The 17046-nt window shown below is 50.8% G+C and overlaps 1 protein-coding gene across 5 annotated transcripts in view; it reads left to right on the top strand.

Moving 5' to 3' along the window:
- tspan9a (tetraspanin 9a) overlaps window positions 1-17046 on the top strand; it is a 286143-nt gene that overhangs the window by 243354 nt on the left and 25743 nt on the right. For 3 of the 5 annotated variants that reach the window (XM_072484908.1, XM_072484907.1, XM_072484905.1), the window contains 2 exons: window positions 7937-8128; window positions 11460-11534. In XM_072484908.1, the coding sequence (XP_072341009.1) occupies window positions 7937-8128; window positions 11460-11534 (267 nt within the window). The remainder of the gene's footprint in view (window positions 1-7936; window positions 8129-11459; window positions 11535-17046) is intronic. The other 2 variants (XM_072484909.1, XM_072484906.1) reach the window with 1 other exon arrangement.

Genomic DNA, 17046 nt, shown 5'->3' with positions numbered 1-17046 from the left:
CCGGGTTCTCGCTTCCATCCTGGCTGACAACTCCGGGACCTGTCCTTCTCCGAAAGCATACGAGGAGCCATAAGACCGACCCCCTGGTCGAGAGAGTCCAGCTGCTGCACACCAACCCCCAATATGCCTACGTCGCGCACCAAGATGGACGGCAAGATACGGTCTCCCTCCAGGACCTGGCGCCCACTGGTTCCCATGTCAACGCGCCCCCCTCCCCACAGCCTAACGCCATCCCCCGAATCCCTAATGCCCCCCTGGGGTTTATGTACTGTCCCGCGCCTACACTGCCGCCAACCACCACCCCCCTGCCTACTCTCACCCCTCAACTGTCGCCGACACGCCGGACCGAAGCTCCAGACAACACGCTCTCGGAGTCAACAACGCCTGTACCTGCCGCACCGCCAGAGCTGAGGATGTCCAAAAGAACAATCTGGCCTCCAGACATGCTGAACGTATGATGACCCCACTTCACCCACGCTGGACTTCATTTTTAACAGGGGGTGAATGTTGTGAATGTATTCACCATAATATAAGTTGTCTGTATAGTACTGTGGCCTATGGCCAGGGAATGGTAATATGATCTCCTTCCATGTATTGTACTGGAACCCTGGTGGACTCTGCGTCTGGCCTCGCCCCCCCCCCCCCCCCCCGCCCCCCCGGGGCGGTATATAGACCTGCCGCCTGTGGGCGGCGCTCATTGTTACAGCAGTCACAGGCAGGCAAGTTCTTGGATAATAAAGCCCATGTTCAATCGTTCTCATCGTCTTGTAGTGAATTGATGGTACATCAGGGGGGTCCTTGGTATAATATTTCAACCCACTGCACCTCCGACAGTGCAGCACTCCCCCAGTACTGGAATGGAGTGTCAGCCCCGATTTCTGTGCTCAAGCCTCTGGAGGAGGTCTTGAACCTGGAACCATGGGCGGGATCCTGTGATCCGGAGGCTAAGTGTTGACGCCGTCGGAAATGCCGTTGCATTTCTCGATGGCGTTAACACGGCCTCAGGATCAGCAATTCTGGCCCCTACAGGGGGCCAGCACAGCACTGGAGTGGTTCACGCCGCTCCAGTTCTGATCCTGGTGAGAACTGGGCGCCGCGGGGTCCGTGCATGCGCAGTGGCTTCCTTCAACACGCCGGCCCCGATGCAACATGGTGCAGGACCACAGGGGCCGGAGCGGAAGAATGGAGGGACCCAGCCAGAGAGGCCAGCCCGCCGATCGGTGGGCCCCGATTGCGGGCCAGGCCATATCGGAGGGCCCCCCCCCCGGGATCGGACCCCCCGCCCCCCCTCCCCCTCCCCCTCCCCTACAGGCCGCACTCCAACCCTTCCACGCCGAGTTCCCGCCGGCTAAGAGCAGGTATGGACGCCACCGGTGGGACTCGAGGTTTTTACGACGGCCGCTCGGCCCATCCCGGGCCGAGAATCGTCGGGCCGGCCACGTAGAGCGGCCCCTGACCGGCGCCGCGCCAACCCCTGCGGAGAATCCCGTGGCGACGTTGGGGCTGGGTGGCGCGACTCACGCCGGTCGTGGGGATTCTCCGGCCCGGCATCCGGCTGAGAGAATCCCACCCCTTGTGACTCCGAGGCGGGAGGGCTGATAACTGAGTGAAAATGTTTTTGCTGTTATTCCTTCTTGAATGAACTTCAGCAGCGTGCGGCTGTGGAGCTAAATTACCCTCAGAAAACAGAAAGTTTTGGCTACTGAGTGCTGATCCTGCCCTTGATGCCAAGGTAATGGGATGTCAGGGACAGCACGGTGGCACAGTGGGCAGCCGAGGTCCCAGGTTCGATCCCAGCTCTGGGTCACTGTCCGTGTGAAGTTTGCACATTCTCCCCGTGTCTGCGTGGGTTTCGTCCCCACAACCCAAAGATATACAGGGTAGCTGAATTGGTCACGCTAAATTGCCCCTTAATTGGAAAAAAAATTGGATACACTAAATTTCTTTTTTATAAATTTTAAAAAGGTAATGGGAAGTCAATGTCATTCTCATTTCTATATGGAGATGGCATGACAGTGAGAATTGATGGATTAGTTCCATGATCCATATTGGATATCATTTATGCTTTATCTCTTTAGTATCTATTTCTATGAACACAACGAAAGTGAATGAACCACCATTAGTATAGAGGTAATTTAGGATTAGTGCAGTGTCTATGTAGCCCACTCAGTTGGTCCGAAGTATTTATACTGTCTCTGTTTTCTCCCTGGATGTTATACTCTTTTTCCCCTCTATCCCCATCCCCTTCACTCCCCCCCCACTTTCCTCCATGCACCTCCCTCTACAATCTGGTCTGCTTGGACAGAGCAGTGCGTTTGTCTTTATTTCCCTCTGTTATTCTTGAGAAGCCATTTTGTTTTTCTGGGATTAGTGGACTGAGGGAGTTGTGGAGGGGAGAGAACAAGATGGAAAGAGTCAGACCTTACCAGAAGCAGTCGTAAAACCTTCACATTGACTACAGGTCATGGCACACCCACCCACCCACCCATCCCGTAGTGAAAACCCTGCCTCCACCCCGTGTTTTCAGAGTTATAATCAGAAACACCTCACTGCTGAGAGGTGTAAATCGAAGGGGGGAAAATTAACACCAGCATTTTAATTACAAACAGCTTTTGTGGAATTTAAAAATAAGAACAGACGTTCTACCATGACCAAGGCCCCCCCCCCCCCCCCCCCCCCACCTAACAAAACCAATTCTGTAGGATTTCAAGACGTTAATGAGTGCACACGTTGACCACCCGTGGCGATGCACAAAGTTGAACCCAGGTGTAGTCCTCAGGTTAAGTGTGGGTGGCGATAACTAGACCTGAGTGGGCAGAGGTAATTGAATCCTTTCAAAGCCAGGCATTCTGCTCTTATTAAATATTCCATTGTAATGTTTATAATTAAAGTGCCTGTCTTAATGTGTCCCACGGCAGTTTACATCCGCACAACAGTGACCTGTTTTACAAAGGTGCTTCCTATCGTAACATTGAATACAGCAAGTTATAGCAGAGAGAATTGTTTATATGACAGTACTAATAAATATTGTTGCAGATATCTGCATATTCTATTTCTGGTTCTACTGATAGTTGCAGAGTTTGGCTTGTGCACATTGCTGAACATCCCAAAACTTGCGATAAACGGTCTCTAACTTCTACTCCTAGATAAGACAGGTTTATGGTTTGGGAATTTACACTCATGTTGCCACATCTGGGGCGCGATTCTCCACTCCTGCGCCGGTTGGGAGAATCGCCTGGGCCGCCAAAATTTCCGGGGACGCCGGTCCGACGCCCTCCCGCGATTCTCCCAAGCGGCGGGAACGGCCCGGTCGAGTTTCGCGGGCCGCAGGCCGGAGAATTGCCGGAGACACCAGAAATGGCGATTCTCCGGCACCCCCGCTATTCTTAGGCCCGGATGGGCCGAGCGGCCAGGCCAAAACGGCGGGTTCCCCCCGGCGCCATCCACACCTGGTCGCTGCTGTCGTGAGCGGTGCATGAACGCTGGAGGGGCGGCCTGCGGGGGGGGGCGAGGGGGGATCCTGCACCGGGGTGTGCCTGAAATGTGGGGTGGCCCGCGATCGGTGCCCACCGACCGTCGGGCCGTCCTCTCTGAAGGAGGATCTCCTTCCTTCCGCGGCCCCCTTATCGCACAAACCTTGGGCTGGATTCTGCATTATTGAGACAGTCCCCACACCGGCGACAAAACGGTGGAGTTTTACTCCTGAAAATCCTCGAAAAAAGTGAAATGAATTCATAGCCCTGCAGAGGCTAGCAGGGACCCAGAGTGAATCTCGCAGTTTTGCTGCAGATAAGGGCCCCGCACATCCGGGTCCGAGGCCGCGCACAGCGGCGGCCTCCAGCGGCCGCACCGTGCTCCATGGCGGACTTGGACCATGGAGGTAGACCCACAAAGGAAACTGCCCGATTGGCCACTCGCCCGCGCTCAAACCCCTCACATTAATTCCCCGGCCGCCTATAAGGCCCCCGCCTCCCCCCCCCCCCCCCCCACCCCCCACCCCCAACCAGGGCGGCCGCGGACTGAGTCCCGACCGGCAATAGCAGGTTAGTTCCATGGCATCGGGAACTCAGCCAGTCGGGGCGGAGGATTGCTGCGCGGCCTCTGGCAATGGTCCCCGGGGCGCGGCGTATTCCCTGGTGACGCTGATTTTCGGTGCCTGGAGAATTGCCGAACCAGTGCAGCTCCCTCTGGTTGCGAGTCTTCCACTGGCTCCCCCTGAATGCGAGTCTCCCCCTGGATGCGAGTCCTTCTCCATTTAAATAATATTCAGCTCCTTTATTCCTCCTACCTGCAAAACTTCACATTTTCCTACATTATATTCCATCTGCCAAGTTTTTGCCGACTCACCTAACCTGTCCACGTCCCGCTGCGGGCTCTTTATGTTATCCTCACCACTTGCACGGAGCATGTGCAGTCATTGGAGAGCCATTTGCCAATTAAGGTGTTTGTGGCTGTGCCAATGCAGTGGGGGAGAATCTGGCTGGACCAACCCTTAAATAGTGGGCTTACTTCTAATCACAGAGCACAGGGAGGTGGCCAGATCCCCACATCCTTGTCTAGTAAGTGGTGAAGGTGCAAACTGCAGAGGTATTCAAGAAATTCACTGACTGCCGATATGATGCCGATATTAAAGCGGTCACCGCACTGCAAAAAGCTACTTCATTGGCTGAAAGTGGGTTTGGAATGCCCTGAGGTCCTGAACGATGCTTTACGAATGCTGGTCTTTCTTCAATGTTGATTGTGGGGAAGCTGGAATATGAATGGCCGAATGGCCTGCCTCGTTTAATTTAATTCCGTGAATTTATCGCCGTGTGTAACCACTCTTCCACATATAGAAACGTGTGTGTTATTGCGTGACTTGTAATCAGAGTTCAGTTCAATCTTCCACTCGTTTAATCAAACATCTAGTCAGAATTTTACAAGCCTTGTTATTTTTCAGAAGGTTGAAGAAAGAAAGTGATGTCAGTATTGTCTCATTGAAAGTTTAATACAGAGGCACAGGCAATGTAACTGAGAGCCAAGGTGGCACCAACTGACATGTTGGGGGTTGGAGGGGCTCGGGCTGGGTTGGAGGGGCCAGGTGATGGGGGGGGGGGGAGGAGGGGGGCTCCTCCCCTGGAATGGGGGTCACTTTGAGTCTGTGAAGCTTTGAGGCCTGCGTTCTTTCATGTTTTTTGTAAATTTAGATAGCCAATTATTTTTTTTCCAATTCAGGGGCAATTTAGCGTGGCCAATCCACCTAACCTGCACATCTTTGGGTTGTGGGGGTGAAACCCACCCAGACACAGGGAGAATGTGCAAACTTCACACTGACAGTGACCCAGGGATGGGATCGAATCCAGGTCATCAGCGCTTCAGGCAGAAATGCTAACCACTGCGCCACCCTGCTGCCCCACGTTCTTTCATGTTTAACACCCGATAACAGGGCAAAGCACAGATGCAGCCTGTCTGTCCGAAAATCCACTCACAGGACAGGGCCATTCTGCAGCTTGTTTCTTGGAGAAGCATTTCACTCCGCTTGAGGTTTCAATGGTCTCTGTGGTTTCACTGTTGCAGTATGACTGCTTTTATCCCTTTGTACTTGGTTGGTTACATTAAATAACCTGGGGGTTATAATCACTGAATCTCCCACTATTAATATCCTGAGGGTTACCGTCTCTGAATCTCCCATTATCAATATCCTGGGGGTTACCATCACTGAATCTCCCACTATCAATATCCTGTGATTTACCGTCACTGAATCCCCCACTATCAATATCCTGGGGGTTACCGTCATTGAATCTCCCACTATCAATATCCTGGGATTTACCGTCACTGAATCCCCCACTATCAATATCCTGGGGGTTACCGTCACTGAATCTCCCACTATAAATATCCTGGGGGTTACCCTCACTGAATCCCCCACTATCAATATCCTGGGGGTTACCCTCACTGAATCCCCCACTATCAATATCCTGGGGGTTACAATCACTGAATCTCCCACTATCAATATCCTGGGGGTTACAATCACTGAATCCCCCACTGTCAACATCCTGGACGATACCCTCACTGAATCTCCCACTATCAATATCCTGGGCTTTACCCTCACTGTATCCCCCACTGGGGATTCAGTGACGGTAACCCCCAGGATATTAATAGTGGGGGATTCAGTGATTGTAACCCCCAGGATATTGATAGTGGGAGATTCAGTGACGGTAACTCCCAGGATATTAATAGTGGGAGATTCAGTGATTGTAACCACCAGGATATTAATAGTGGGAGATTCAGTGATGGTAACCCCCAGGATATTAATAGTGGGAGATTCAGTGATTGTAACCCCCAGGATATTGATAGTGGGAGATTCAGTGTTGGTAACCCCCAGGATATTGATAGTGGGGGATTCAGTGACGGTAACCCCCAGGATATTGATAGTGGGGGATTCAGTGTTGGTAACCCCCAGGATATTGATAGTGGGGGATTCAGTGACGGTAACCCCCAGGATATTGATAGTGGAGGATTCAGTGATTGTAACCCCCAGGATATTAATAGTGGGAGATTCAGTGATTGTAACCCCCAGGATATTGATAGTGGGAGATTCAGTGATTGTAACCCCCAGGATATTGATAGTGGGGGATTCAGTGACGGTAACCCCCAGGATATTGATAGTGGGGGATTCAGTGATTGTAACCCCCAGGATATTGATAGTGGGGGATTCAGTGACGGTAGCCCCCAGGATATTGATAGTGGGGGATTCAGTGATGATAACCCCCAGGATATTGATAGTGGGAGATTCAGTGATTGTAACCCCCAGGATATTGATAGTGGGGGATTCAGTGACGGTAACCCCCAGGATATTGATAGTGGGAGATTCAGTGATGATAATGCCATTAAAAGCTGGTCCAGCCACTGATGCCCACATCCCGTGAAAGACTTTTTAAAAATTCCTACGCTGCCAATCTCTTTCATCCCTTTACCCCACTTGTGATGGTTTGTGGCTTTTTCCCTGCCATCTGTGCACTAGATCACCAGCATTAGGAGACATTGTGAACAATCCAGCCTTACCCAAAGTTCTGCCACATTTGCTCCCCCTTTTATTAATTAATCCACTAAGGCCACTTACCGCATATGGCAACGAGTCAGACGTTTAATGGCTCAGGCCTCACAATCTCAGCTGACACTCTAGTGCCGAGGGTGTGTGTCATTATTGGAGATAAAGCAAAGGCTGCCTCTGCCCTTTCAGGTGGATGTGGAAGAGATCCCGAACTGTATTCTGCCACTGAGTCAGAGTTTTCACCCTGCTGGCAATGCCAATACTTCTCCTTAAATAGACTCACAAAACAGATTCTCTGGTCATGATCACATTGCTGCTGTGGGAAAGTGCTGTGTACAATTGGCTGCCGTGTTTTCTATATCATAACAGTGACTGGATCGTGCTTTCCTTGAGCTGGTGGCCATGAAAAGCTAAATAGAGTCATTGAGTCATAGAGGTCAACAGCACAGAGAAAACCCTTCAGCCCATCGGCGCCAGTCAGAAACAACCACCTAACTATTCTAATCCCATTTTCCAGCATTGGCCCATAATCTTGACATGGCAAGTGCACATTTAAATACTTCTTAAATGTTACGAGGTTCTCTACCTCCACCAGCCTTTCAGCAGCGGGTTCCAGACTCCCACCACCCTCTGGGTGAAAAGGGTTTTCCTCACGTCCCCTCTAAACCTCCTGCTTCTTGCCTTAAATCCATGCTCCCTCCACCAAGGGGACATTTTTATCCCTTTCTACTCTATCTGAGCCCCTCATAATTTTATACACCTCAATCATGTCCTCCCTCAGACTCCTCTGCTTCAAGGAAAACTCCCCCAGTCGATCCAATCCAGATATACATATATTTGTTGTGCTTACTGAACAATTCGCATTTATTCGTCTGCATCTGATTTACATTGACTTCTCTCTTCTAGCTCTGTGGATGTGGACTCCTGGGAGTGGGAATATGGCTGTCAGCAACACAGGGCAGCTTTGCCACCTTAGCGCCAAGCCTGCCTTCGCTCTCAGCTGCCAACCTGCTCATTGCCATTGGGGCCATTGTGATGGTGGTTGGATTTCTGGGATGCCTCGGTGCCATCAAGGAAAGCAAGTGCCTCCTTTTAAGTGTGAGTGACTATTAATATCCAGTGTATGCGACTGAAACAATATTTCATACCCGCTGCCAATGTCTATTATATATAGAATTGTGGCTGGCTTCTGTTGCAAATACAAGTGTAGGATTGTGCACAGCATTCTTCAGTCGTGCTGTTCGACATCACACTCCTGCGCACAGACCAGTGGCCAGGCGTTTCACAGCGGCAATGCCTCCTCGATAAGTGAAGCAAAGTTTTTGTGAATTACGCTTATCAGCGAAAACCTGTGGTCAGAATTGCCATCAGTACACCTGAAACAAGCAGCTTGTGTTGGTCAGAAGAAAACTGTCATCTCACTGTAAAAACATAGAGGGTGGAATTTTCTGGTCCCATTACGGTGAGGGCGGGGCCGGAAAACGTGACAAACCGTTCAAAAGCCCACTGGCTTTAGCAGGACTGGAAAATCCCACCGATGGGTGGTGCCGGAAAATTCTGTCCAAAGAAATAGGAGCAGGGAAACGGGGCAGCACGGTAGCATAGTGGTTAGCACAGTTAGCCGAATGTCCTCCTTCAGCACTGTAAATTCTATGAAATTGGTTACAAGTCGTTTCTATAGGAATAGACCATTCGGCCCATCGAGCCTGCTCTGGCATTCAACACGAATGTTCCAGTGAGATCAGCTCTCATTGTTCTCAATTCGTGAATATAAACTCAATTTACTCAGCCTCTCAGCATAGGATGACATCCTTATCCCAGGGGTCAATCTAGTGAATCTTCGCTGTACCACCTCAGATACAAGTATATCCTTCCTTCGTTAAGCATGGACACCAAAACTGTGCATGATATTCCAGATGTGGTCTCCCCAAAATCCTATATAATTGCAGCAAGACTTTCTGATTCTCATACTCTGATCCCTTTAAAATGAAGGACAATGCTCCATTTGACTTCTGAATTGTTTGTTGTACCTGCATGCTAACTTTGTGTTCCTTGTACAAGCACACGCAAGTCTCTCTGAACATCAACATTAACATGTTTCTCACTTATTAAAAATAAATGCTGCTTTTCTGTTTTTACGACCAAAGTGAATAACTTCACACTGCTCTAAATCATACTCCATCTGCCGTCATGTTGGGCCATTCATGTAACTGGCCTGTCTCTTTGCAGCCTCTCTTGTGCTCTCCTCATGGCTTGCATTCTCACCCACCTTGTATCATCAGCAAACTTAGATACATTACTTTCTGTCTCTTCATTTAAGTTATTGATATGGATTGTAAATAGCTGAGGCCCAAGCACGAATCCCTGTGACACTCCACCAGTTACAGCCTGCCAATTTGAAAATGCTCCATTTATCTCTACTCTTGGCTTCCAATGCCTTAACCAATGCTCTATCCATGCTGGTATATTATCCCCAGCTCCATGAGCCCTTATCTTGTCTATTAACCTTTTGTGTGGCACCTTATCAAAAGCCTTTTGGAAATATAAGTATACCACATCTTCCCCTTTATCTGCCCTACTAGTTATATCCTCAAAATCTCTAATAAATTTGTCAATCACAGGTTCCAATTTGTAAAAGTATGTTGACTTTGTCTGATCGTGCTATGATTTTCTAAGTTCATTATTTTAAGACGTCCTTATTAATAGATTCCAGCATTTTCCCGGTGTCAGGTTCACTGGCCTGTATTTCCATTTTCCCTCTTTTCTTGAATAGCAGTGTTGCATTGGACCAACTTCCAATCTAATGGTATGGTTCCCGAAGCTAGGGAACCTTGGAAAAGCATAGTTTGCACATCTACTATCTCTGTGGCTATCTCCTTTAAAACTGGCCATCTGGTTCTGGGGATTTGTCAGCTTTCAGTAACAGAATTGTTATAATTCAAAAGCAGGCCATTCGGCCTATCATGTCTGCACTGAATGAGTAATTCCCTTAGTGCCATTCTCCCACTTTTTCCCTAAAACCCTGCAAGTTCTTCCTTTGCAGATAGCAGTCTAATTCCTGTTTTACTGCTTTGATTGAACTTGTCCCAGCCATATTCTCAGGCAGTGCATTCCCGAGCCTAACCACTTGCTGTGTGAAATATCCCTTTTACGTCTTTTGCCAATTACTTTAAATCTGTGTCCTCTCGTTCCCGATCCTTTCATGAGTCCCTTACATTTCTACCAATACCTTTTCTCTGCTGATATCAATGACCTTAAGTTCCTCATGCTTATTGACAGATCGTATACCCTCTATTCCTGGAATGTACTTTGCTTGTTCTACAGTGTTACCTCCAATTTTGTACAGCATGCAATTTTCCTTATCATTCTGTGCCAATTTTTAAACAGATTTTTAACCAATGTTAGTGAAGACTTCCATGGCATTTAACCTTCTCTGTTATATTGGAAAGAATCCCAGTTCCACTAGCCTGTTCTCATAACTGCAGGACAACAGGATTATCTCAATGTTCTCTAAGGCCTTGACAACCTGTATCGAGAACCCCAAAACGTGATGCAGTAATCTAAGCGTGTCCTAACTAATGTTCAGCATTGCCTCTCTGCTTGTGTACTCTCTGTCCCTATTTATAAAACCTACTGCCCGTTTGCTATTTTTTCTCCGCTAGAAACCCTTACATTGCCTTTAAATCTGCTCAGTTTCTTCCCCATGACTCACTGATCTGTAACATGACCCCAAAATGGTAACGCATCCCTTCTTCTATTTCTGACTCTTCCCAGAGCCAGAAGCCCTGCGCACAGTAAAACAACCTCTGTCTGAGGAGGGTGGACAATGCCCTTCTCTCTTCCTACAACCTTCTTCTTGGGGTGTGGGCATGCCCCAGCAAGGTAGGCATGTATTGCCCATCCCTAATTGCCCTTGAGAAGATGGTGGTCAGCCGCCATTTTGAACCGCTGCAGCCCCTGTGATGTAGATACCCACAATGCTGTTGGGGAGGGAGTTCCAGGATTTTTAACCCAGTGACAGGGAAGGAACGGTGATATATTTCCAAGTGAGGATGGTGAGTGGAGGGAAACCTGGAGATTTTTTTTGCACCCCCTGGGAGGCGCCAGTGAGAGGCGCTAGTGTAAATTTCTCTTGTTAATCCTGTTCCAGTACCACCAAAAGTAAAATAACTAGTCAGTCATCTCATTGCTGTTTGTAGGATCTTGCTGTTCACAAAGGTTGCCCATGAAAATACTGAGATTGCATAACATGAATGTACCATTGACGTGAGGTGCTGTGAAATGGCCCATGGAACGCTATATCAATGCGGATTCTGTTTGTTCTTAACCTGAATATCAGCAAGATGATTTGGATTTCCTGAGGTGTTTGATTTATGAAATTCTCAATTCTCGGTTGGTTGATTAATGGGCCCTCTCCTTTCTGTTCCAGTTTTTCATTGTCCTGCTGATCATTTTCTTCATGGAGCTGATACTCATCATCCTATTCTTTGTGTACAAGACAGAGGTAAGTGTTTGGCCTTGTGACTCTGTCACCTTTTATTTATGGAGTAATCTTAATCCTGTTCACAAAACCGGAAATACACCCCAGTTTTAACAGGAACAGACAGCTTAACTCTGTGGGTGGACTCTTCATTAGAAATCGGAGCTTGGATACAAGGGGCGTCATTCTCCGACCCCCCGCCGGGTCGGAGAATGGCCGTTGGCCGCCGTGAATCCCGTCCCCGCCGAAGCCTCCGGTACCGGGGGGCGGGAATCGGGCCACGCCGGTTGGCGAACCCCCCGCTCAATTCTCCGGCCCAGGTGGGCCGAAGTCCCGCCCAGAAATTGCCTGTCCCGCCGGCGTAAATCAAAGCTGGTATTTACCGGCGGGACCAGGTGGCGTGGGCGGGCTCCGGGGTCCTGGGGGGGGCGTGGGGCGATCTGACCTCGGGGGGTGCCCCCACGGTGGCCTGGCCCGCGATCGGGGCCCACCGATCCGCGGGCGGGCCTGTGCCGTGGGGGCACTCTTTCCCTTCCGCCTCCACTATGGCGGAGGCGGAAGAGACTCTCCCCACTGCGCATGCGCGGGAAACTGTCGGCGGCCGCTGACGCTCCCGCGCATGCGCCGCATTTCCGCGCCAGCTGGCGGGGCACCAAACGCCATTTCCGCCAGCTGGTGGGGCAACAAACGCCATTTCCGCCAGCTGGCGGGGCGGAAATCCCTCCGGCGCCGGCCTAGCCCCTCAATGTTGGGGCTCGGCCCCCAAAGATGCTGAGCATTCCGCACCTTTGGGCCGGCGCGATGCCCGTCTGATTGGCGCCGTTTTTGGCGCCAGTCGGCGGACATCGCGCCGTTGGGGGAGAATTTCGCCCCACAAGTGAAAATCAAACGTTGTGTATACTAACTCTAACACCAAGTATATGTAGGTCTAAAAATCCCTGAAGGCAACAGAACAGGTAGATAAGGTGGTAAAAAAGGTATATGAGGAGACTTCCGGTTGCGATTCTGCCTAGGTAAGTCGCACGGTCGGCAGCTCCCGCCGATAACAGACTTTTGGGTCCTTTTAAGGCGCTCCAGCGGCACTTTGACGGTGATTCCCGGTGTGGGAAGGAAACAGTGAGGGTCCCCCAGCGCTGTATGGAGTGGACCAGGAGTGGGGCGGTTAAAAAAGTGGCTTTGGAGAAGAGAGGAGAACGGGCGCGAAAAAGCAAGATGGCGGCTGGCGGGGATCAGGCAGCGTGGGCCCAGTGGTCACGGGAGCAGCAGGAGTTTTTGCGAAGCTGCTTTGCGGATTTAAAAGCGGAAATGAAGGCGTCAATTGAACGGTTGGTGGAGACCCAGAAGATGTAGGGGACGGCGATCAAGGTGCAGCAGAAGGCCCCTGATAATGAGGACGAGATTCTAGGCCTGGCGGTTAGAGTGGAGGCGTACAAGGCGCTGCACAAAAAATGGCAGGAGAAGCTGGAGGACCTGGAGAATAGGTCGAGGAAGCAGAACCTGTGGATTCTGGGTCTCCCTGAAGGCGCGGAGGGGTCGGATGCTGGGGCGTATGTGACCACGATGCTGGGTACGCTGATGGGCGCGGGGCTTTCCCACGGCCCCTGGAGCTGGATGGGGCGTACAGAGTCCTGGCAAGGAGGCCGAGGGTGAACGAGCCGCCGTGAGCTATGGTGGTAAGGTTCCACCGCTTCACCGACAAGGAGTGTGTCCTGCGATGGGCGAAGAAGGGGCGGAGCAGCAGCTGGGAGAACACCGAGATCCGTATTCATTAGGACTGGAGTGCAGAGCTGGCCAAGAAGCGTGCGGGATTCAACCGGGCCAAGGCGGTCCTCCACGGAAAGGGGGTGAAGTTCGGGCTGTTGCAACCGGCGAGGCTGTGGGTTACATATCAGGACCAGCACCACTATTTCGACACGCCGGACGAGGCGTGGATTTTCATCAAGAATGTGAAGCTGGACTCGAGTTAATGGACTGCAGTATGTTGTGGGAGTGGTTGGTGGGGGGGGAGTGGGCGGTGTTATGTTGGGGTTCCCCCCTGTGTTTTTTTGTGTCTTTGTGGCCCTTTTTCCTGGGCCCTCGAGGCTTTGAGCGAGGTCGCAGTTGGGAAGAGCTGCGTCACAGGAGGTGGGGTCAGCCCAGACGGGGAGCGCGGTTTACCCACAAAATGGTGGGGGTGGCACCTGAAGCTGGTGGTTTGAGTGTACGGTACTTTGTTTTGTTTTTCTTTCTCTCTTCACATGGGGTGTAGGGGGGGGGGAAACTCTCTCTACCCCACTTAGGTGGGGGGGGTTGGAGATTTGTAAGGGGAACCCACAGGGGGATTGGAGGTGGAGGCGGGAGCGGCCGGGGTCAGCATGAGTCAGCTGACTTACAGGAGTGCAATGGCGGGGGTAGGGGGGTTAAGCGGATGCTTGACTGGGGGCTGGGGGGGTTAGGGGGGGGGCTGGGATGCGACTGTGCTGACTGAGGGGAATCGATTTTGAAGGGGAGAGCCGGGACGGGGAGCCTCTGCCTGGGAAGCTGGAGGTTGCGGGAGGCGCGGGCACGTGGCTGGCCTAAAAAAGGAGATGGCTAGTCGACTGGGATGGGGAGGGGGGGTGGGGTGGGGGGGAAGCCCCCCAGCCAGGCTGATCACATGGAATGGGAGAGGCCTGAATGGGCCGGTCAAGGGGGCCTGTGTGTTTTCGCACTAAAAGGGGCTAAAGGCAGACGTAGCCATGCTACAAGAAACGCACCTGAAGAATCAAACCAGGCTGAGGAAGGGATGGGTGGGGCAGGTTTTCCATTCAGTGTTGGATGCGAAGAACAGGGGGGTCGCAATTTTGGTGAGTGAGCGGGTAGCATTTGAGGCGGTGGGTATTGTGGCGGATAAAGGGGGTCGATATGTTATGGTGAGTGGCGGGTTGCAGGGGGCCCGGGTGGTGCTAGTGAATGTGTATGCTCCGAACTGGGACGATTCAGGGTTCATGAAGCAGATGTTGAGTAGGATTCCGGATCGGGAGTCATGCAGTTTGGTAATGGGGGGGGGACTTTAACACGGTCCTGGACCCGGCACTGGATCGGTCTAGGTCGAGATCAGGTAAGAGGCCGGCAGCGGCCAAGGTCCTGAGGGGGTTCATGGACCAGATGGGGGGAGTGGATCCGTGGAAATTTGCCAGGCCAAGGGCGAAGGAGTTTTCCTTCTTCTCCCATGTGTACAAGGCGTACTCGCGGATTGATTTTTTCGTGGCAAGTAGGGCGTTAATCCCGAGAGTGGAGGGGGTGTAGTATTCGGCCATTGCGATCTCGGACCATGCCCCGCACTGGGTGGAGTTGGGGCAGGGGGAGGAGAGAGGCCAACGGCCTCTGTGGAGAATGGACGTGGGACTACTGGCGGACGAGGAGGCCTGTGGGCGGGTTCGGAGGTATATCCAAAGCTATGTGGAGACCAATGATAATGGGAAGGTTTCGGTGAGTGTGGTCTGGGAGGCGCTGAAGGCAGTTGTCAGAGGGGAGCTAATTTCAGTTGGGGCCCACAGAGAGAAGAGGGATAGGATGGAGTGGGAGAGATTGGTGGGGGAGATACTTCGGGTGGACAGAAGGTATGCGGAATCCCCCGAGGAGGGGTTGTTGAAGGAGCGCTGGAGCCTGCGGGCGGAGTTTGACTTGCTGACCACGGGGAGGGCTGAGGCTCAGTTGAGGAAGGTACAGGGAGCAGTGTACGAGTATGGGGAGAAGCTTGCTGGGCATGGCAAACCTGTCACCAGTGCCATTCACCCCTCGTCTCTCTGAAGTAAAGAGTTTACAATGGAAATGTTGTGTAAATAAAACTCGTTTCAGTTTTAAAAAGACTGCAAGATTGGGAGATATTAACTGAGGCCTTTGGGTAAACCCACTTCTCATTTCTTGTATTAGTTACATTGACTGCAGAGTGAAATCTACAGTTTGAGGCACTAGTCAATGAGGTAACGAGGGATTACTGCGCCCGCCTGTTCTTCCCCTGCCCATCACTTTTCTAAGTGTCCTGCCACATTTAGGCAGCTGCGTGCCTTCGACTTCCTGGTGTTGGTGAACACTGGAGACATTAATCAGTCTCTCGCTTCAGGTGTCCTCCAGCACTTCATTATCACCTTGGGTTAAATGCCAGCCAGGTCTCAGGGGGTTGGAAATTCCGTCTCTGAGTCAGAAGGTTGTGGAGATATCCAATTAATTACTCCGGTTATTTACATATTTACTGTTTCCCTCCTGCTTCAATGTGGCTGGCACCACCTTCCGTCCTTGCACTTAAATTCCTGCTCTCACCAAATTCTCAGAGTCAATGCCAATAGCAGACACTTCCAGCCCAGTGTTTTTCTCCCTTTGAGTACAGGCAATACTTAACAATGTACATATTTCTGTGGTGATCCCCTTGAACTCTGTTGGTTTGATGTGCTTCCACCTTTAGGTATCTTACCAATGGCTAATGTTTTGTCCGAAAACGTTGCAGAACTATCCGTGATCCAGTCAGATAGGTATTTGTGTCTATGGTGTTATCGTCTGGATAAAAGCAAATTCATGCGGATGCTGGAATCTGAAACCAAAGAAACAATGCTGGAAAATCTCAGCAGGTCTGGCAGCATCGGTAGGGAGAGAAAAGAGCTGACGTTTTGAGTCAGAGGACTCTTTGTCAAAGCTAAAAGGCATAGAAAGTGAGAGATATTTATACTGTAGGGTGAGGGAATGAAAGATGCGTCATAGCAACAGAAACCAAGGGAAGAGAGTGCTAACGGCAGTCCCCAGAGAGAATAAAGGTGTGAAAGGCCAAACGGCAGAGAAACTAAAATCAGAGGGTAAGCTTGACAAATATAGGGGGGAACCATAGAACCATAGAACCAGGAGGAAGCAAAGGGGAGAAAAGGTAAGGAGAGGGGGGAGAGGATGAGGGTGGGAAATATATATATATATAAAGGAAGGCAAGAAAGAAATGGCAGTTAAAATTAAAACAAAGGGGTCGAGGTGGGGTAGAGCTAATCATCTGAAGTTGTTGAATTCGATGTTGAGACCGGAAGGCTGTAGCAAGCCTAACCGGAAGATGAGATTGTGTTCCTCCAGTTTGCGTTGAGCTTCACTGGAACATTGCAGCAGGCCAAGGACAGACATGTGGGCATGGGAGCAGGTCTTGTGTTAAAATGGCAAGCAGCGGGAAGATCAGGGTCCTGTATGCGCACAGACCGAAGGTGCTCAGCAAAGCGATCACCCAGTCTACGTTTGGTCTCTCCGGTATAGTGGAGAACACATTGGGAGCAGCGAATGCAAAGACCAAATTGAAAGAGGTGCAAGTGAAATGGTGCTTAACCTGGAATGAGTGTTTTGGGCCTGGTGTTATCGTTTATGCATGAACCCCATTGTATTTACAAGCCGCATACACTATTGAGTAGTGGGCTCAGTAGAATTAGTGTACAAGCCTCTTATTTTGGGTGGGACAAAATTTGAAAGCATTCACATAATTTGCGATAGAAACAGAAAGTGCTGGTTAAAATCAGCAGGTCTGGCAGCATCTGTGGAGAGTTAACGTTTA

Source organism: Scyliorhinus torazame, chromosome 19 (assembly GCF_047496885.1).
Source record: "Scyliorhinus torazame isolate Kashiwa2021f chromosome 19, sScyTor2.1, whole genome shotgun sequence".
NCBI lineage: Eukaryota > Metazoa > Chordata > Chondrichthyes > Carcharhiniformes > Scyliorhinidae > Scyliorhinus > Scyliorhinus torazame.
The sequence above is the reverse complement of the archived record's forward strand: the minus strand, read 5'-3'. Positions and strand labels throughout refer to the sequence as shown.